General features: G+C 38.6%; 1 protein-coding gene across 2 annotated transcripts in view; it reads left to right on the top strand.

Annotated features, from left to right (window-relative positions):
• LOC130911162 (roundabout homolog 1-like) overlaps positions 1-20,201 on the top strand; it is a 554,903-nt gene that overhangs the window by 450,852 nt on the left and 83,850 nt on the right. For both annotated transcript variants that reach the window (XM_057828938.1, XM_057828939.1), the window contains 3 exons: positions 10,489-10,497; positions 13,379-13,503; positions 15,864-16,035. In XM_057828938.1, coding sequence (XP_057684921.1) covers positions 10,489-10,497; positions 13,379-13,503; positions 15,864-16,035 — 306 coding nt within the window. The remainder of the gene's footprint in view (positions 1-10,488; positions 10,498-13,378; positions 13,504-15,863; positions 16,036-20,201) is intronic.

The raw sequence follows: 20,201 nt of genomic DNA, 5'->3' as shown, positions 1-20,201 counted from the left end.
GGGTTTTATGATTTTTAGCCAATCCCTAACGGTAAAGTATGTATGCTTAAAGATTTGCGTGTGCTAAAGCATTTTAATGGTTTTGATGAAGCACTATTTTCCCGAAACAAGTTTTCTTTATTTTAGTTGAGGCAGAGAATGGTTTTAAATGGACTCCCGGTCCCTAGAGCGATGTTACTAACAGCCCATGCTAAAGAGCCTTGAAGGAGACTTAAAGGCAGGCACTTTCTTGTCAGCAGCATGCATGCTGTTGATAAAACACTTGAAACCCCAGCTGGGTGACCACATTTTAAACACTGTTTGTCAGTGTGTGCGCGCGCATGTGTGCATATGGTTTTTCTCGGCCTCAAACACTCCCATTGTGCTTTTCTCACTGTTGATGTACAACACACTGATAGTCCCAGACAGCACAGATGCATGCACACAATCCCCGATGGGAGTCGCTATTAATCTTGTTAATTCTCCGAATGCGACCAGGATAATATTTCGATGTCAGCGCCTGGTAGGTTTGCGGCGGTCTTGAGTGCGCCCCCTACTGGGTTGGATCCCGTTAAGTGCTGTAAGTGCTAATGTTAGGTTTTGAATTAGTGACGTTGTACATCAGCTACTGCAATTTAGTTAAGTTGTGTATGCACCGTGGTAGGCTATTGTGTTTTTTGATTTGATTGGTCAGCAAAATGTTGTAAAATATCTGCTTCAGAAATTAAAAAATGGCTAAATTGTACATGGACATGGATTGAAAAATAAATTATTTTAATGGTGGTTGGCTAAAGTATTCAATATATTTAATGTTAGCTATTACAACGATACATTTGTGTAATTATTAGGGCTGTCAAACGATTAAAATTTTTAATCGAGTTAATCACAGCTTAAAAATTAATGAATCGTAATTAATCGCAATTCAAACCATCTTTAAAATATACCATATTTTTCTGTAAATTATTGTTGGATTGGAAAGATAAGACACAAGACGGATATATACATACAACATACTGTACATAAGTACTGTATTTATTTATTAGAACAATAAATCCACAAATGGCATTTTTAACATTTTTTTCTGTTAAAGTAATCCACGGATAGAAAGACTTGTAGTTCTTAAAAGATAAATGTTATAGTTAAAAGTTATAGTCATTTTATAATGAAACCCCTCTTCATGTTTTCGTTTGAATACAATTTGTAAAATTTTCAATCAAAAGTAGAGTTAATATAATAAGAATAAGAAGAAAAATGACAATAATAAGAATAGAGTGACCAAAGTCTGAGTAAGTTGCCAGTTCATGCCAGTTCACTTTGCATTGTTGTTTAACAGTGTGAGAATAGGGCCTCATTACTACAGACTAAAGATTTTTTTTTTTTGAGAGATAGGAATATTATTTTTGTTGTGCTTTCACTAAATGATACTTATGTTTGTTGTGAAGGAGTTGCCGAAGCTGATGCCAATAAACGGCGTGGTCCAAAGAACGCCTGTGTCCACTCGCCTTTATAACATATATATCTCTGTACATATCTTACCCAAAATACAACAAGAGACACATAATTGCCACTAAAAGAAAGAAAATTTACAGAAATATGCGTGGAGCACAAGTAGCACAATGTAACAGCATAAACGTCTCACAACTACTAATTCTACCACTAGTAGAAGGAATAAGATTAGTATGGAACGGCGCTGCCTGCCCCCAAGCGGCCGGTGGCATTCTCTTCACTCTTAATGTCCATAAACGGCATCATTAATCTGTTTGAGGCAATGCGTGGGTCATTCAGTGCATGCGTTAATTGCGTCAAATATTATAACGTGATTAATTTAAAAACTGAATTAACGCCCGTTAACGCGCTAATTTTGACAGCCCTAGTAATTATATGCATAGTATCAGTTTTACAGTTGCTATATTTGGCATGAAATGGATATATCAGTGTGTGCCACCGCTTTTGAAATGTGTCTACGTTAAATAATTTTGTCCACTTCCAAAACACCTGGATGTATGCAAAACATTTCGCCTAAGTTGCTTGGATTTTAACATTTCAGCCGATACTGTGTCTGTCAACCTATAGCAAATTAACACTTTTGACCTCATTTTTCTTTTTACTGACCCAAATTAAGTAAAGTCTTACTACCGTAATTTTTGGACTATAAGGCACACCTGACTATACTGGACTGTCTCAGGAAATTAGAATACACAATATTCTAATTTTTTGAGACAGTCCTGTGTATATATACAGGACTGTCTCAGGAAATTAGAATACACAATATTCTAATTTCCTGAGACAGTCAGGAAATTAGAATATTGTGTATTCTAATTTCCTGAGACAGTCCTGTATATATACACAGGACTGTCTCAAAAAATTAGAATATTGTGTATTCTAATTTCCTGAGACAGTCCAGTAAGCCGCAACCACCAAATTTGACCTGAAAACGGCATTTGTTCATAGATACGCCGCACCGGACTGTAAGCCGCAGCTGTCTTCAATGTATTATGGGATATTTACACCGAAAGATATTTGTATTGAGTTCATTTTGCCTACACTTATAGATCAGTCAAATTTTTCTTTTATCCCAGACAACACTTCCTTTGACCCTCAGATGAAGGCGGAAGTGTTTGCCGAAGCATGCCAGGTAATTAAATCACCTACTATTGTCTGGGATAAAAGAAAAATTCGGCTAGCCAAAAGATATTAACCAGTAACACTTTATTTGATAGCAGTGTCATAAGACCGTCATAACATGACACTGTCATGAGCATTAATGAATGCTTATGACTGATGTCATTCAGTGTCATCCGGCAAATGATCTCACTTCTGAATGGATATAAAAGATCCGAGCTGGGCATAAATTGAGTTAGTGACAAAATTTCCCGGCTGACTCTTAAAACCCTTTAACACCTGGGCCTATTTTGTCTGAATCGGTATGCCTTTGATATTGCCTTTATATTTCAAAGAAAAAAATGTTCACAATGTTTGGGTCCCTTTTTTCAGGACATCATAACCTTCCTGTCCCTATTGTTGTTTTCTTCACTGACCAATTATAATCAACATTTTGGACCCAAAAATACAAAAAAATCCTTTTTTTGCGGGGGTCAAAATTTGTAATATTGATGTCCCTTTGTAGTTGACAACCAAACATGCTCATCGAAACATTTTGAAGCTTGATAATATTTATTCAACTTGTTAGGATAAACATTCAACAGAAAAAAATGAGACTGAATCGGGGATGGCGTGGCTCATTGGTAGAGTAGTCGTCCCCCAACCCAGGGGTTGTTGGTTCGATTCTCTGCCCTGATGAACTCGCCTAAGTATCCTTGAGCAATATACTGAACCCCACATTGCTCCTGGTGCTGCGTCACCAGTAGGTAGATGGCACTGTAGTGTAAAGTGCTTTGAGCACCTTGAAAGGTGGAAAAGCGCTATACAAATATAACACCATTTACCAATAGTTTTCTATTGATAATTCTACAGAAATAGCAGGTATAGCCATCCGCGTTTTTGTTCTTTCTACATACTATTGTCAAAATAGGTTATATGCAGGAGACCAGTGTAAAATAGTGAATATACTAGTACATATACAGTATATCATCTAGCACCCATTACCTTATCAAAAGTATATTAGCTTCTTCTATAGTAGTAAATCAAACACACACATCTATATACAGTACACATTGAAAAGATTGATAGTGAAAAAAAAATCAAAATAACATTGAATTAAAAAAAAAAAAAGTCTTCAAAAATATTGACAACATAGTAGTTCAGTTCGATTTTTTTTTAGGCATGCCACTCAGTTTCCCTTTGAACAGGACAAAAGGCTACATCACACACTACGTCACACAGCCCACGCTTCCGCCGTTTGCGCACTGCTGTCACTTCTCACTTGCCGACTCATCTGAAGAAAACAACGACAAATCCTCGAATTGGTGAAATAATGCATTAGCTTGCACTAAATTTAGTTTTCCTAATAATTCTGCACCTTTCAAAGTCGCTCGCTCAATCCAACCAGCCGTTGCCCGCAATGTCGACTCCCTCTCCTTAGGTAACGCCTCGCTCGACAATGTATTAAAAATATTTACATTACGTCCGTCCTTCGTGACCTCACAATGGCTCCTGGGATATGTAGTTTTTCGTGGTGCTTTCAGTTTTGAAAAAGGACAAGAAATGATGGAAATATGGACATAAACGCATGGTCTATGCAACGTTTTAATGTTTATATGTGAGGGCAATAACTATAAAACTCAAATGACATTATCTCCCGTTTTACTTGGTTGATTGACTTCAAGTAAAAATGGTCGTGGACCTCATCTTCCGCACTTCCAAATTAGACCAACCAGCGTCACGTTGTGTGACGAGGCTTCAAAGATGATATGTGTAAACGTGGCGCAGCTGACACGTCTGGTGTTAGAGGGTTAATGACATCTGTCACAAGCATTCATTAATGCCCATGACAGTGTCATGTCATATTTATGAGGGTGTTATGACAGTCTTATGATGCCCTTGTTAAATAAAATGTCACCTACTAACTCAAATAAATCAAGAAATAAGGACTGGACTATAAACTGCAGGATTCAGAATGAGGGGGAAAAAGTAGTGGCTTAAAGTTTGAAAATTATGGTACTTTTATCCAGGAAACATTTTGCTTGTTGATCAGTCTTTTCGTTATAATTTTTTTTTTGTTGCCTTTTTTGCTGAATTTATTCCCTAAAAAGAAGGGTTTTAATAATATTACAAGTAGGGTTGTTCCGATCATGTTTTTTTGCTCCCGATCCAATCCCGATCGTTTTAGTTTGAGTATCTGCCGATCCCAATATTCCCCAATCCGATTGCTTTTTTTTTGCGCCCGATTCAATTCCAATCATTCCCGATACTTTTTCTTGATCATATACATTTTGGCAATGCATTAAGAAAAAAATGAATAAAACTCGGACGAATATATACATTCAACATACAGTACATAAGTACTGTATTTGTTTATTATGACAATAAATCCTCAAGATGGCATTTACATTATTAACATTCTTTCTGTGAGAGGGATCCACGGATAAAAAGACTTGTGACTTTGTATATTGTGACTAAATATTGCCATCTAGTGTATTTGTTGAGCTTTCAGTAAATGATACTGTAGCCATGCCCAAATGCATGATGGGAAGTGGAACTATGACTGTGCGTAGAGTAGAGCAGGGCGGTAAACCGAAAAATTACCGTTACCGAAATTCTTCACGATGACCGACGTAATTTTGATCATGTCGGTAAATTCGGTAATTTAATAAAGGAAGAAAATATAGTCTTTTCATCCCGCTTTGACTCTGTGTTGTTCGGCTATGTTCATTCCCCTTTAAGAAAGCAGACAGTGAGCTTACGTTTGGAGTCACATGGTTTTCAGGAAGCCAATCAAACAGAAGCCCGGTAGGCTAACGCTATCTGCTAACGCTAGCTGCTAACGCTAGCGGCTAACACTACAAGTAAACGGGATGAAGTCGGGCTTAAGTTAGCTTCGCCAAACTTTCACCCGACATTAAGTAAACTCTTGACGGGTTCCAGATAGGGATGGAAAAACCGAGGCTTTCTGAAACAATGAACCACTTTTAAGACAATTGCCCTAAATTGAATCACTGTTTGACACACTGCAAGAGCCCCATCTACTGGATAAACAGTGCACATTTCTTTTTAAAAGTAAAGTTGACAAATTGCCTCAGCATTACATATCTTCAATAGAATTAAGTGGATGTCGTCTATTTCAACCAGGAGATCGTGTCGTCATTAAGTGTGATTTACACAATTAAAGTTGACCTCTTTAAGCCTGTGTCATTGCTTTTGTCTGTGAAGATGTGTTCAAAGCAGTATTTGTAATACACGACAGTGCTAGTCTTGTAAGTGGCTCGTCCTAGATGACGGGGAGTAACTATGTATTGTTTATTTTTTGTAAAAATTACAGTACAGTAAGCACAGTGCTTGGGAACAGGAATATTATTTATTGCATACTGTAAGGATTTCCAAAATCATAAGATGTAAATAATTGAGCCGAATAAAAGAAAGGAAAGGTTTGTGAAACATTTTATTTTTTAATTAAGTATAATTTCTGGGGGGCGGGTGGATGTGTCGTATTTGTATCTATTCTAAATATCTAAACGTATGCCACTATCTAGTGTATAACAATGCGGAATGAATTTAATGAAATTCAAGTGATGATATTTTTCAAGTCATACAAGCTGTTATAAATGTTCACACAAGAATTCTTATTGTTTAGAAGATTTTTTTTAACACTTAATGTTTAGACTGCATGTGCAATTGTTAAATTGAAAGCTGGTAAATAAATTTAACGAGAAACTGTTAATTTGTATTCCATGCATTGATTCAAATTTTCAAATTATATAACAGTTTGCTTGGGCGAATTTATCGTCATTTATCGTTATCGAGGTAAATCTGCTCAATTTATCGTGATACTTACTTAAGGCCATATCGCCCAGCCCTAGCGTAGTGCTACCAATTGATATATCTTCTCTGCGTTGGGAAATAACATAAGGTGTTAAGAAAAAGATCAATTGCTACCTTGCTTCCCCACATTGCTTCCCATGAATATTTCTAATCGTAGGGAGAGGGACTGTAAGGCTTTAGCCAATTAAAAAAAGGCTTCAAAGGCTGCCAAAATTCACTCTACTCATTTTACACTGCCTTTTATCTCTCTGTAAAGGTAAAATGGCGCCATTACAGATTGAGCGCGACAATGCGTGAGTGGGTCGTGCAGTGCATGCATTAATTGCGTTAAATATTTTAACGTGATACATTTTTTTAAAAATTAATTACCGCCGTTATCGGGATAAATTTGATAACCCTACCTTAAGCCTAAACTAAAGACTCTGGATGAGTGTAACACATTATGCCTGTAACGTTAAATACAATTAGAAAACGATTTAATTTAAAAAATATATACACTGTATATTTAAAAAAAGGCATGGCCGATATTTTTTGCCCATTCCGATACTTTGAAAATGACGTGATCGGACCCGATCGATCGGGACATCTCTAATTACAAGCAAAGATGTTACTGTCAACCCTTTTTATGAGACATTTTATTGAATAAGTTATTCTCACATATTTATTACTGTTGTCATTGGCTGCAATCCAGGTTCCCTAAGAAGAAAATCTTACATACTGTTCATCAGTTACTTCATAAATCGTTTATCTTTTATTGTATCATTATTTTGCCCAAATATTTATTGCTAGCCAATTGCTTTTGTTCCTTCATTTGCCGTTACACCTCTAGTAATTACAAAATCATAATGCTTGGTTACAGCGAGAAGTGTGCATAAATCCTTTTGTAGTTTGTCTTTCTCGATTTATTGAAGATCCATATACTGGTGAAGCTATCAGGAATCCAACTGCCAAGCCCTAGACAAAGACAGACAGTATCTCATTAAAGGCTCAGACATGTGGGTGTTGTGTGGGCTGTTCTGAAATTTGAGCTTTCATGATAGACATTAATGAACGTCTTCGTCACATGAGTGCTGATGTAAATCTGCATTGTAAAGGGTACACACGAGTCAACGGCACAAGGGGTATGCGGCAGACAGGATGGGCTAAATTCATTACACCAACTGACAGCGTTTATGTTTTCGTGGGAGCACATAGATTAGATAAGGTGAGCGATCGACTGCGAGAGATTTATGACTCTGGGAGTGACAAGTTAACATTCACCTTGCGTTTTTATGGACCTCAGCCCACATTCGTAACCATCCCTCAGCTGATGGGATAGGACTCCCATGGAGGGTGTGGAAGCGTTTATCGTGTTTGGGAAATGTTCCATCATGTTGTCATTTTATTTAGCATAATCCGAAATATACTTTGTGTCCTTGTGCATAGATTTCCATTGGTCAATCTGCAACCTTCCAAGTTATGTTCCTTTGAAATGACAAAAATGATCTGTTGAAAATTTATGTTCAAGTATCAAAGATTGAAAATAACAACTACTACTACAACTACTAAAATATGAAAAAAGTTCTCTGTTTTTTAATTCACAATTATTATTAGTATTTTTTTTTTCACTATTTAGATTCAATTTTGAATGACGTCCAACCCTTATTGTTTTTTTTTGTTTGTTTTTTTTTGTGTTTTTTTTTTCAATATCAAACTACAGTACAAAGCAACACTTGGTAACTTCTCAGTTTTGGTCGATTTCAGCAACGCCGGTGGACAAAAGCGGCATTGCTAAAATCTAAAATGTTTCGCCATAAGGAAGACTGCATTTCCCATGAGGATTAGCGCAGTCCTGCTTAGTGTCGTAATGTCATGATGGCCGCCTGCAGATGGATTAAACAACATTTTTGTTTTCAGTGGCTGTGTGCAGGATGAAAAGTAATCCTGTGCCTGTGGCTAAACAATACCATATGATGGTTAGCAACCGTGTGGCTCAAGCCTGAGATATGCTTCCGCGTTGCGGTGACGACATGGCGACGATGTAGACCCTACGGCGTCAATAAGGATTCGATAGTTCTGTGGCAAGGGAACGCGTTGCTCTGTAATTCACCGCCAAGCCACTAGAGGGGTGTGGCATTGTGTTTGTACGGTTTTGGGGGAATCTTGTCGACTTCCTCTAGTTTTCTTAAGGTTACACAACAATGCAAATGGAGGTGGAACGCTTGAATATGCATCTTCAGCTCATCAACAATGAAAAACAAATGTTGATCATACAAATGTTGTGGCGTAGGCGATGGTGAAGACTGTTGCGGCTGTGGTCTGTCCGACTGTTGATGCCGCATAGAGACATTATGAATTCTAGCCTTCGGTGGAAACCAGTAAGCTGTGGCGGTTAGCTTCAAACAGACGTTGAGGAATATGTCCAGCGTTTTGTCTGAGATCTGGAAAGCATTGTGCACAGCCCTCCAGCCCAATTTTTTGCCATATCGTCCAACCAGCCAGTGGGAAGCCATAGCAGATTTCTGGCGGCTGTGGAATTTCCCGAACTGCGTTGGAAGCCTTGATAGTAAACACGTACTGTAATCATAAAAGCACCGAGGCACTCTCAATCAGTGATGATGTATCAACTGTGTGTTGAAAATTAAACATCAAAACAACTCTTTTGACACCAAACCTGTGCTTTATTCTACATATACTTGAAGTATAAAATGTAATTAAGTCACAGACTCAAAGCAAACATATGTACAAAATAAATGATAAAGTGCACCAACCAAAAATACAACATAAAGTGATTAAAAAAAAAAAGCTGGCAGTTTTTGGCCGTCTGGTTCACCGCTTTGTGTGGCCATTTGTTTCCGAACACACATACTTGTCATGGAGGATCTTCAATTTTTTCATGCATTCGCTGACCTCCAGCCCCGTATTTTCAGCAATCTTCTTTCACAAATTGCTTGCAATTTGGCAATCTTTATAATGCCTTGACGAAACATTGTACAGTTGGTTGTACTTGCAGACCTCTTCGATGATCCTCTCGTCCGCTTGGTCCATTTTTGAACGCAGCGCAAAAATGTTTGTTTATGGCGTCGATTTCCCGCTGAACAGGAAACAACAGTCTGAGTGAACCAATCACTGCTCATTTATGTCACATCACCACGTGTTGACGTGACGCGTAGTCAGAATTTGATGGCGGAGCACATCAGGCTACGGTGAAGGGTTGTAAATCGGGTCTGCCTTGACGGCGTAGGTCTGCCGCAGAAGCATAACTCAGCCTTTAATGTGGCTAACCCCCACACCATTGGAACTCGTCAGCGCTGACGAGTTTGGTGGGAGGGGGGATGGGGGGACGTCACGCCAGCAAATGAAAGCCGGGCCAATGTTGATTCTTGAGTATCCTTCTATCCTAGCCTTTTTTTTCCTCCTCGAACAAAACTTTTTGTATCTGTTGCTCTGCCATCTTCGCAGAATTCGCGCTAAAGCGTTAGCATCGATGTACGTCTACATAATGACTAGGGAAAGGAGGAAGTGATGTACTCTATGCCGTAAAGCAGTCAGCACATTTGTAAGTTTTTTTGTGTGTGACAGGGTTCCTGCCACCTTACTCAAAGTTAATTAGTGCCGGTGAAAGCGATGCAGACCCATTCAAGATATAAAAGAGGTGTCATTCAACTAGTTGTTAGTTGACATATCACAAATGTTATGAAAATTCTTAATAAAGGTTGAAAAGTTACCTAGTGTTGTTTTAACTATGCTTCATTTTATTCATTAAAAATAAGATTAAAAAAAAGTAATGGATGTGACCAACGGACTAATTACAAGAAATTGAATCAAAACATATGTCTTTTTTTTTTTTTTTTAACATAATACAGGTATTTTCTTTCATTTTTCCATATTTTTCTTATATCTTTTATGATTTTACACAGGTCTGGTTGACCCGCATCATAACAAGAGGGTTCAGGTTTTCCTACCAATTTACAATGAATTGTATATGTTTTTATATCAAATGACAATAATGTGTATGCATTTGCATCCATTGACATCACCTTAGTTTTACATTGTGGTTTTGTGTTGTTGTCTTTTTTTTCTTTTTTTTAGTTGTGTCTGGTAAGTTGGCTTGTCATCCGTCACCCAAGACAGGAAGCTGTCGCCACTTCACCCGCACCCACCCCCCATCCATCCTCTTCCTATCACCACTCCACATGCCAATCATGTCGCTGTTGTCACTGGCAACGGCAACAAAATGGGTAAAAATAACAAAACAAAAAAACACTGGTGTTAGGGCCTCCAAGGTAAAGCTGTCTCATTTATTTTTCTATTGTTGTCCCCTTCTTCTTTTAATGCATTACCAAACAGCGCGTCTAATTTGTGGACAAATGACTCTTTTATTTCAGACGACATCTTTCCAATTGCTTTTTTTCTATGCATCACACAGCCCCGGTGTACAAATCATTAACACATTAGTAGGCAGAAAATGTTAGGCCGCACCTGGCCGCTAACTAGTGTATATCCTCACAGTAGAAGGTCGAATGTGGTAATGCCGCACCCATTCAGCTTGTCATGAAGATGCATGGGTGTCGACGTCCGCCCGATTAGAGGGCGTCGGTGTGGAGCAGATGGTTAAAACGCATTTTCCCAAACCATTTCCATATAAATGAGTTGGCAGCTTGATAACCTTTGTTGTTTATATAACAATCATACTTGCATCTGTGCAGTGCTTAGCATTGTTTAGTCCATGTTGGCTAGTTAAGGTTAATAACTGTAAATAATGTATACTGTAGATTGCATGTTAATATCAAAAAATCAATCACAATGAGTTTGTTACAGTACATGAACAAAGATGTACAATGTTGGCTAAAAGTATTGTTACCCCAGCAATTCTGTCAGATAATGCTCAATTTCCCCCAGAAAATGATTGCAATTACAAATGCTTTGGTATTAATGTATTCATTTATTTTGCATGCAATGAAAAAACACAAGGGGGAATGGAAAAAAAAAAAAAAAAAATCATTATCATTTTACACAAAACTCCAAAAATGGGCCAGACAAATGTATTGGCACCCTCAGCCTAATACCGTATTGGCCCGAATATAAGACGGCCCTAATTATAAGACGACCCCCTCTTTTTCAAGACTCAAGTTTGAAAAAAGACTTTTTGAAAACCAAATTAATTTTTATACAGAAAATAATTACAGTACATCCGAAACAAATGATTATAACAATATATTTGAGAGAAAAAGCATGTTATTTTGCCTCAATCGAATCTTAATATCTGAACATTTAAATATGTAAACTAAAGTGCAATCACATTCGTGAATGAATAGCTTCTGTTTTTTTTTTAATGTAAATAAACCAATTTATTGTGATAAAACAACAAAATTGCAATAACTGCATTAACCATCAAAGTGAAGTCTACCTGTAACTGTAGTCTTGAAACAAATCTGAATAGGGAAAAACATTGCAATAAAATAATGCAAACTGGTTAAACTTGAGAGTAGCTGATATCTGTCATGACAGAACATCGCTTCAATGATATCTGGCGCCATCTAGCGTCGTGAATGAGGAGAGTAGCTGAGATCTGTCATGACAGAACATCGCTTCAATGATATCTGGCGCCATCTAGCGTCGTGGATGGGTATATTATCTAGACCGCGACTATAAGACTACCCCCTATTTTTCAGTCTTATTTCAATGCGAAAAACAGTCTTATATTCGGGCTAATACGGTACTTGGTAGCACAACGTTTAGACAAAATGACTGCGAACAACGGCTTCCGGTATCCATCAATGAGTTTCACAATGTTCTGCTGGAATTTTACCATTCTTCTTTGGCCAACTGCTCCAGGTCTCTGTGATTTAAAGGGTGCCTTCTCCAAACTGCCATTTTCAGATCTCTCCACAGTTGTTCTACAGTATGGGATTCAGGTCTGGACATATTGCTGGCCACTTGAAGATAATGATTTAGTCCTTTTTTTCCATTCTCTTTTGTCTTTTTTAATTGCAAGCAAAATAAGTGAAGAAATTACGACCTAAGCATTTGTAATTGCAATCATTTTCTGACAGAATTGCAGGGGTGCCAATACTATTGGCCAGCACTGTATGAAACATAAAACTACCAGTACTTAGGTGGAAGTTAATTGTTGACATGAGTGTCTCCAATAAAAGAAAGATTATCAAATCAACATTTTTTTTTTTTTTTTAATCATTATATTTTGTTGTCTTTTTAGGAAGAAGCAATGCAGTCTAGGACAATTGAATAATGTTCTTTCGTGACATAATATCGCTTAAATCTTTTTTTTTTTTTTTTTTTTTTGATGTGAAAAATCCATTATATATCGTTGTTCTTCTCCTTCATTCTCCTAATACTAAGATTAAGTCTTACACTTACAGTTAATAAAGTCATAAACAACATCTTAAATATTTGTGTTTTGATTTGGAAAGCAAGATAGCAAAAGTTCATACAAGCTAATTTTTTCAATTTTTCTTGGAGAAAAAATGTGCAGTGTAAAGTTCAATTGGTTGAATTAATATGTTTTGAAAACAAAAAAATGCTCTTCACGATTTGTTTGCTTTGCTCTAATATTTTTCAAATTATTTTACTTTACATTTTAAATGCGTTTGCAAGTTTGACGAAAACGCACACCGCCCCGACATCCGTGAGCCAGAGGCTGAGCTACACTGTTCACATATCAGAATTTCAGTTCCTTTACAGTTCCCGAAAAAGTGAACTCTGATTTAATCTCGAGATAACCTCAAAAAGGTTTGTAATTGCCTATAGAAGCCATGAGAAGGCAGTGGCTATGTTTTTTTATTTATTTTTTGGTGCCCCAAAATCATTCAATTGGCGAATTCGCAAATGCGATACGAAATAGATCTACCCTGTGTTCTGTGTGGAAACTCATTCTGCCGTCCCCCAATGTTACTTAGCATTAAAACTTGCTTAATTGTGTTTTATGGTGTTTAATTATTGAATCCTGGCTGCTCTACAGTGCCACCAGCGTTTGTGGTGAGACCAAGGAACCAAGTGATTGGTGTCGGCCGGACTGTCACCTTCCAGTGTGAGGCCACGGGGAACCCTCAACCGGCAATTTTTTGGCAACGGGAAGGAAGTCAGGTAAATGCGATGAAATACAGAAAAACAAATAGTGTGACACAGTGGTACATTGACCATGTACCATTCTGCTGCTGGTCATATTTTGTTTTGTTACTGTGGGGGCGTTCCCGACGTCACACCTACAGCTAATTCCAGCTAATTAACAGTAATATACAGTGGGACAAATAAGTATTTAGTCAACCACTAATTGTGCAAGTTCTCCCACTTGAAAATATTAGAGAGGCCTGTAACTGTCAACATGGGTAAACCTCAACCATGAGAGACAGAATGTGGGGAAAAAAAACAGAAAATCACATTTTTTGATTTTTAAAGCATTTATTTGCAAATAATGGTGGAAAATAACTATTTGGTCAATACCAAAAGTTCATCTTAATACTTTGTTATGTACCCTTTGTTGGCAATAACGGAGGCCAAACGTTTTCTGTAACTCTTTTTTCACACACTGTTGCTAGTATTTTGGCTCATTCTTCCATGCAGATCTCTTCTAGAACAGTGAGGTTTTGGGGCTGTCGTTGGGCAACACGGACTTTCAACTCCCTCCAAAGATTTTCAATGGGGTTGAGATCTGGAGACTGGCTAGGCCAATCCAGGACCTTGAAATGCTTCTTACGAAGCCACTCCTTTGTTGCCCTGGCTGTGTGTTTGGGATCATTGATATGCTGAAAGACCCAGCCACTTCTCATCTTCAATGCTCTTGCTGATGGAAGGAGATTTTCACTCAAATCTCTCGATACATGGCCCCATTCATTCTTTCCTAACCCTAACTCAGCCTGGTGCAGGTCTACAATTTCGTCTCCGGTGTCCTTCACCAGCTCTTTGGTCTTGGCCATAGTGGAGTTTGCAGTATGACTGAGGACTTTTATACCGATAATGAGTTAAAACAGGTGCCATTAATACAGGTAACGAGTGAAGCCTTGTTAGACCTCATTAGAAGAAGTCAGACCTCTTTGACAGCCAGAAATCTTGCTTGTTTGTAGGTGACCAAATACTTATTTTCCACTCTGGAAATAAATTATTTAAAAATCAAACAATGTGATTTTCTGTTTTTTTGTTCCACATTCTGTCTCTCATGGTTGAGGTTTACCCATGTTGACAATTACAGGCCTCTCTAATCTTTTCAAGTAAGAGAACTTGCACAATTGGTGGTTGACTAAATACTTCTTTGCCGCACTGTATAAACGCCAGTGATCCAAGCGAACGGTGCCGAGATATTAACTTGCTGATCGCCATTCGACACTTGTACTTTCGAAGCTCATCGTATTTTCTAGCTTGTTCATCAGCTGTTTTTTGTTTTGCGATTCCTCTGCCTTATGCAGGTATTAAGGTGCCCACTGCTTACTCTAGTGTTATTTTATCCTTGTCAACCTATTGTCACTAACCCTTTTTGTTATTCCCCCTTTTCCGCGATCGAGTGTTTGTTTTGTTTGTATTAATAAACCCTTGTACGCATCCTCTCAATTGTTTTCTGCTCTTGGGTCCAATGTTGTATCCCCCATTCGCGGGTCGTAACAGACTACGAGTTTTTTTATTAATCCACAGTGAGAGGGAAGGCAGATGATTTTGAGCAAATATGGAAACCTTTATTGGACTTTATTGACAAATGGGGTGTACAACTACCTGTGGTATAATAAGTTGTGAAACTACTTGACTTGTGGACGGTTTTGTTTTTGTTTATTTTTTGTTTTGTGTTGTCATTTTGCTATAAAATGTGTATAATCATTAAAAATATTGTTTTAATCCACACAAATTACTCATTCCAATCTCCCATTGAAAACAATCAAAAATGTATTTAATCCGTAATTTTAGTACTTGTTTTTTTTTTTTAATGTGTATTCCATTTTGCAAACACGTTGATGATAAAAAACGAAGAAGACTGCGACAAATCAGATGCATTATGGAATTTTATTGTCATCATCATCGGCATCATTGACAATCATTGACAATTACAAAATGTGATATGTTTTGCCCGGAGGAACCGAAGAAGAAGACAAAGGCGGACGGGATGAAGCATATGCTTATCAGTTTCCCGTCCCCCATACAACTAAAGACGCACATTCAGGCATGCAACATACATCAAAACTGTACAATAACACAATCAACAATCTGAGTTTAGTAACTTCGCGTCCAGTCAAGCAGCTCAATTAATTTCAGGGCGTACAAGGTTATGGCTTAGTCATGTCCCTGACATTTTTCCTTCAGCCTATTATGCTGTATTTACAGAATATAGGCCTTTAACATTCACATAAAAATGACCAGCAACAACCTGTAACTCAAAAAGACGGTAAACTCAATCATCAAGACTCCACTGAATTGTGAAATATCCATCTGACTGTATCGGATCTGTTCCGTATCACCCTCAGAACCTGCTGTTTTCCTACCAACCGCCCCAACCGTCCAGCCGCTTCTCTGTATCGCAGACGGGGGATCTGACCATAACCGGCGCCGAGCGCTCTGACGTGGGTTACTACAGCTGCCAGGCTCTAAACATCGCCGGCAGTGTCATCACCAAGGCACTGCTAGAGGTCACTGACGGTAAGCAACGCTTAGAAGTGATCATACATTGGCTGCCCCATCTCCAGTTAATATGGATTAGAATTCTGTCACCGTTAATGACAGTTACAATTTGAAACTTGTAACATTAAGCGTATGAACTTTTAAAGTGATACTCTACCTTAAATACATGTAGGCTCTAATCAACCACAATTGTTCTCTTGTACTAAAATATGTTGTTGGAAACACATAAAATGTTAAATCAATGGCAATATTTTATAATATTTACTACATATTTTGACCGTTAGTTGGCGCCATGGTTTGCGGGCTCGCAGTGATGACGTCATTGGGATCTTTCCAAATGTGTAGCGTGTTCAACAATTGCTATTGCTGCCTAAACTCGGGAAGTAAAATGCCACGATGTGCTGCTTTTGGATGCAATTTCCAGTCAAATGGAAACAAGAGGAGTGAAGTGAGTGGTCAAGGTGGAATTATTATTTTTAGTGAATAAATGTGCATAAGTGGAAGCTTCTCCCCCTTTTTGGTCCCTGTATGCACGTATCCTACCCACCACGCATTACAACTGGCGCCCGAACATTTTTCCTGGATCCTCAGTCAAGTAAGGGATCCGTCTATTTTCTGGATCCAACGATCCCACCGCGTCTGCAATATTGGTTTCGATCTGTCTATTTTTTTTTTAAACTTCGGTCCCACAGCGGCTTTTCGGATCAATCTATTTTGTGGAATCGACGGCCTGATCGCGGCTGCAACATTGACATGGGATCAGTCTAATTCCTGGATCTTCGAGTGAGTAAAAAACGCGGATTTGGATTACTATTGCTATCTTTTTTGGGGGGGGGGGGCTATTCTTCGTGGGAGTTTTCCCCAGATCATACCAAATAATCAAAGCACTATGGCACGGTACAGTGATGACAGTGACTCTGACATGGACTTACAACAATGTTGGAGTTCGTCAGGGAACGCGTGGTTGCGTACTGCTGAGCTCCCGAGTAAAGAGTGGTCAAGATGGAAATATTATTTTTTGTGAATAAATGTGCATAAGTGGAAGCTTCTCCCCTTTTTTGGTACTTTTATACACGTATCCTAGCTACCACGCGTTACAATGTACAAGACATGGATTACACAAGGTGTGCTCTTTGGCCTGTTCTGTATGTAAAGCACACGACAGCTCTGGATGCTAACAATCTACATAATTACATTGGGATGAGTTTGAAAACGCAATATGCTTACCTTGAATATCTGCTAATAAAACCGGAGTTCCCAACAGCATACACTCTCGCTCCCAACCGGAGTTCCCAACAGCATACGCTCTCTCACTCTGTTGTCATTGAGACTTTTGCCTAACTTTTGACTTATCAGGTATTTGCTGCACGCATTTTTCCCTGAAGCTCGTCTTGTGAACAACCGACAGTGCTGTCCTGCTCCTCACTTTTCAGATCTGGTTCAAATAGGAAGGGTAGAACCGACGACATGTTGGGAAAGCTAACGAGTGACACGCTGGAATTTCGGCAATGGGCCCGGTGACGTCACGCACTGCGACGTAACAAGAATGGCGACCTATCACTTAAAATAATTTTACAAACTTTATTAAAACAAAAACATTAAGACAAGTTTTAATATCAAATTATTATTACTCATACTAACATTTATCTTTTAAGAATTACTTGTCTTAAAAATAGAGGATCCCTTTAAGGTAAAGGGGCAGTTTCCATCCCTAGCGGAGGTGCATTTATATCCAATAATGAAGCCCTGTGAGGTTTGGGGTGCAATACTCTGGTGCCTCCTTAACCAGACTGAGCTAACTCATTATTTGCCCTCATCCTCTCTGCTTCAACGGCTGGCTTGCTGCTGTCAAGTGTGGTGAGCTCTGGATCGGGCGCTCTAATTGCAGAGGTGGCAAAATTGCTTTCAGTACTGCTTTAACACGAGTACCGATACCTTCCTTCCCCCATCAGCCACACTGGTCTATTTTTCAACCCGTCATTTAGTGAAACCTTTTTCTTCCATCTCACTTTGCCTTCTACCATCCTGCTCTCTGGATAATAATAACGGTTATTAAAGCGAGAAGGCCAGTGCAGACCAGGTAATTACAGGTCACGCCAACAGGGGTTTTAGTCATCCCTGGCAAAACAAAAACATGCATCATTATGCGAGGAGGTGTGAGATTGACCCAGGCAAGGTTGAATCATGGAGGATGACTGCGTTGGTCATCAATATAGCTGTGAATAATACCGATAATTAAAGAGTGGAGAGGCGGGTAAGCGTTGGCACGATCAAACTATTACATGGAACACGTCATACACTGTATAATGCTGGTGTTACACTTAACTCATTACCTGCCATCGATGGTTGTGGATAGAGGTGTGCGAAATTTCCGATTCTTAGATTATTCTCGATTTGGCCGTGGAAGATTCAAGAACGATTCACAAACATCCAAATTCCAATTATTGAAATTAGTGCTGTCAAATATATCACGTTAACGGGCGTTAATTAATTCTTAAAATTATTTTAAATTTAAAATATTTGACGCATTTGACACATGCGCGGAATGACCCGCTCATGCATTGCCTCAAACAGATTACAATGATGCCGTTATTTGCATATTGAGAGCTAAGAGGGAGCGAAAGGTGTCTTGTTTTGTGCTTTTTCTTAACAAAGGTATCCTACACATGATGTGCTGGCACTTTGTTTCTTTGTTAGCACATTCAGCTTCAACATTAACACAGCTTACAGCTCTCGGCAGGCCGTAACTCTAACTCACTCCTGCATCATGTGAGTAAACAACATTGGCGCCGCGTCCACTTCAGGGTGCCTCGAATAATTCTATATCAGAATATTACAAAAGACGAGTGGACACAGGCGTTCATCGAACCGCGCCGTTTATTGGCATAACTTTCAGCAACTCCTTCACAACAAACATAAGTATTATTTAGTGAAAGCACAACAAAAATAATATCTTATAGAAAAAAATAATGTTCGCAAAAAGAAAGCACTTCAATCTGTAAAAATGAGGCCCTATTCTCACACAGTTAAATGACAGTGCAAAGAGAACTGGCATTCCCAATCAAAATAGCTATGCAAAATACACATAAAACTTACTCAGACTTTGGTCAAACTCTATTCAAACGTTTCGTTTAGCTCAACAAATACACTGGATGGCAATATATAAACGATCGGAGATCTCGTACGTTGTGAAGCCAACACTCAAATGAACGTAAGGTACAATTAACCCAGAAACTTCGGCGTCAGTCGAAGGGCGAAACGCACTGGTTGGATCTCTAATTAATTTAAAACTCGCCATTGACACCTTGTGGTGTATTTCAATAACTACTGTAGTTAAAGACACTGTGGAAGGACGGCAGGGAGCCCATGTGTCAATGGCGAGCTACTAGTTTATTTTTCGATTGAAAATTTTACAAATTTCATTCAAACGAAAACATTTAAGAGGGGTTTTAATTAGGGTTGTCAAATTTAACGCTTTAACGGGCGGTAATTAATTTTTTAAATTAATCACATTAAAATATTTCACGCATGCGCGGAATGACCCGCTCATGCATTGCCTCAAACAGATTACAATGACGCACTTGAGAGCTAAGAGGCAGAGAAAGGTGTCTTGTTTTGTGCTTTTTCGTAACTTAGGTATACCACACGCGACGTGCTGGCACTTTGTTTCTTTATTAGCACATTCAGCTTTAACATTAACACAGCTTACGGCTCTCGGCAGGCCGTAACTCTAACTCACTCTTGCATCATGTGAGTAAACAACTTTGGCGCCGCGTGCACTTCAGGGTGCCTCGGATAATTCTATATCAGAATATTACAAAAGGCGAGTCGACACAGCCGTTCATCGAACCGCACCATTTATTGACATAAGCTTCGGCAACTCCTTAATAACAAACATACAGTGCCTTGCAAAAGTATTCGGCCCCCTTGAACCTTGCAACCTTTCGCCACATTTCAGGCTTCAAACATAAAGATATAAAATTTTAATTTTTTTGTCAAGAATCAACAACAAGTGGGACACAATCGTGAAGTGGAACAAAATGTATTGGATAATTTAAACTTTTTTAACAAATAAAAAACTGAAAAGTGGGGCGTGCAATATTATTCGGCCCCCTTGCGTTAATACTTTGTAGCGCAACCTTTTGCTCCAATTACACCTGCAAGTCGCTTGGGGTATGTTTCTA

The sequence above is a fragment of the Corythoichthys intestinalis genome, unplaced genomic scaffold (assembly GCF_030265065.1).
Source record: "Corythoichthys intestinalis isolate RoL2023-P3 unplaced genomic scaffold, ASM3026506v1 HiC_scaffold_23, whole genome shotgun sequence".
NCBI classification, from domain to species: domain Eukaryota; kingdom Metazoa; phylum Chordata; class Actinopteri; order Syngnathiformes; family Syngnathidae; genus Corythoichthys; species Corythoichthys intestinalis.
This window is presented reverse-complemented; position numbering and strand designations above follow the sequence as displayed.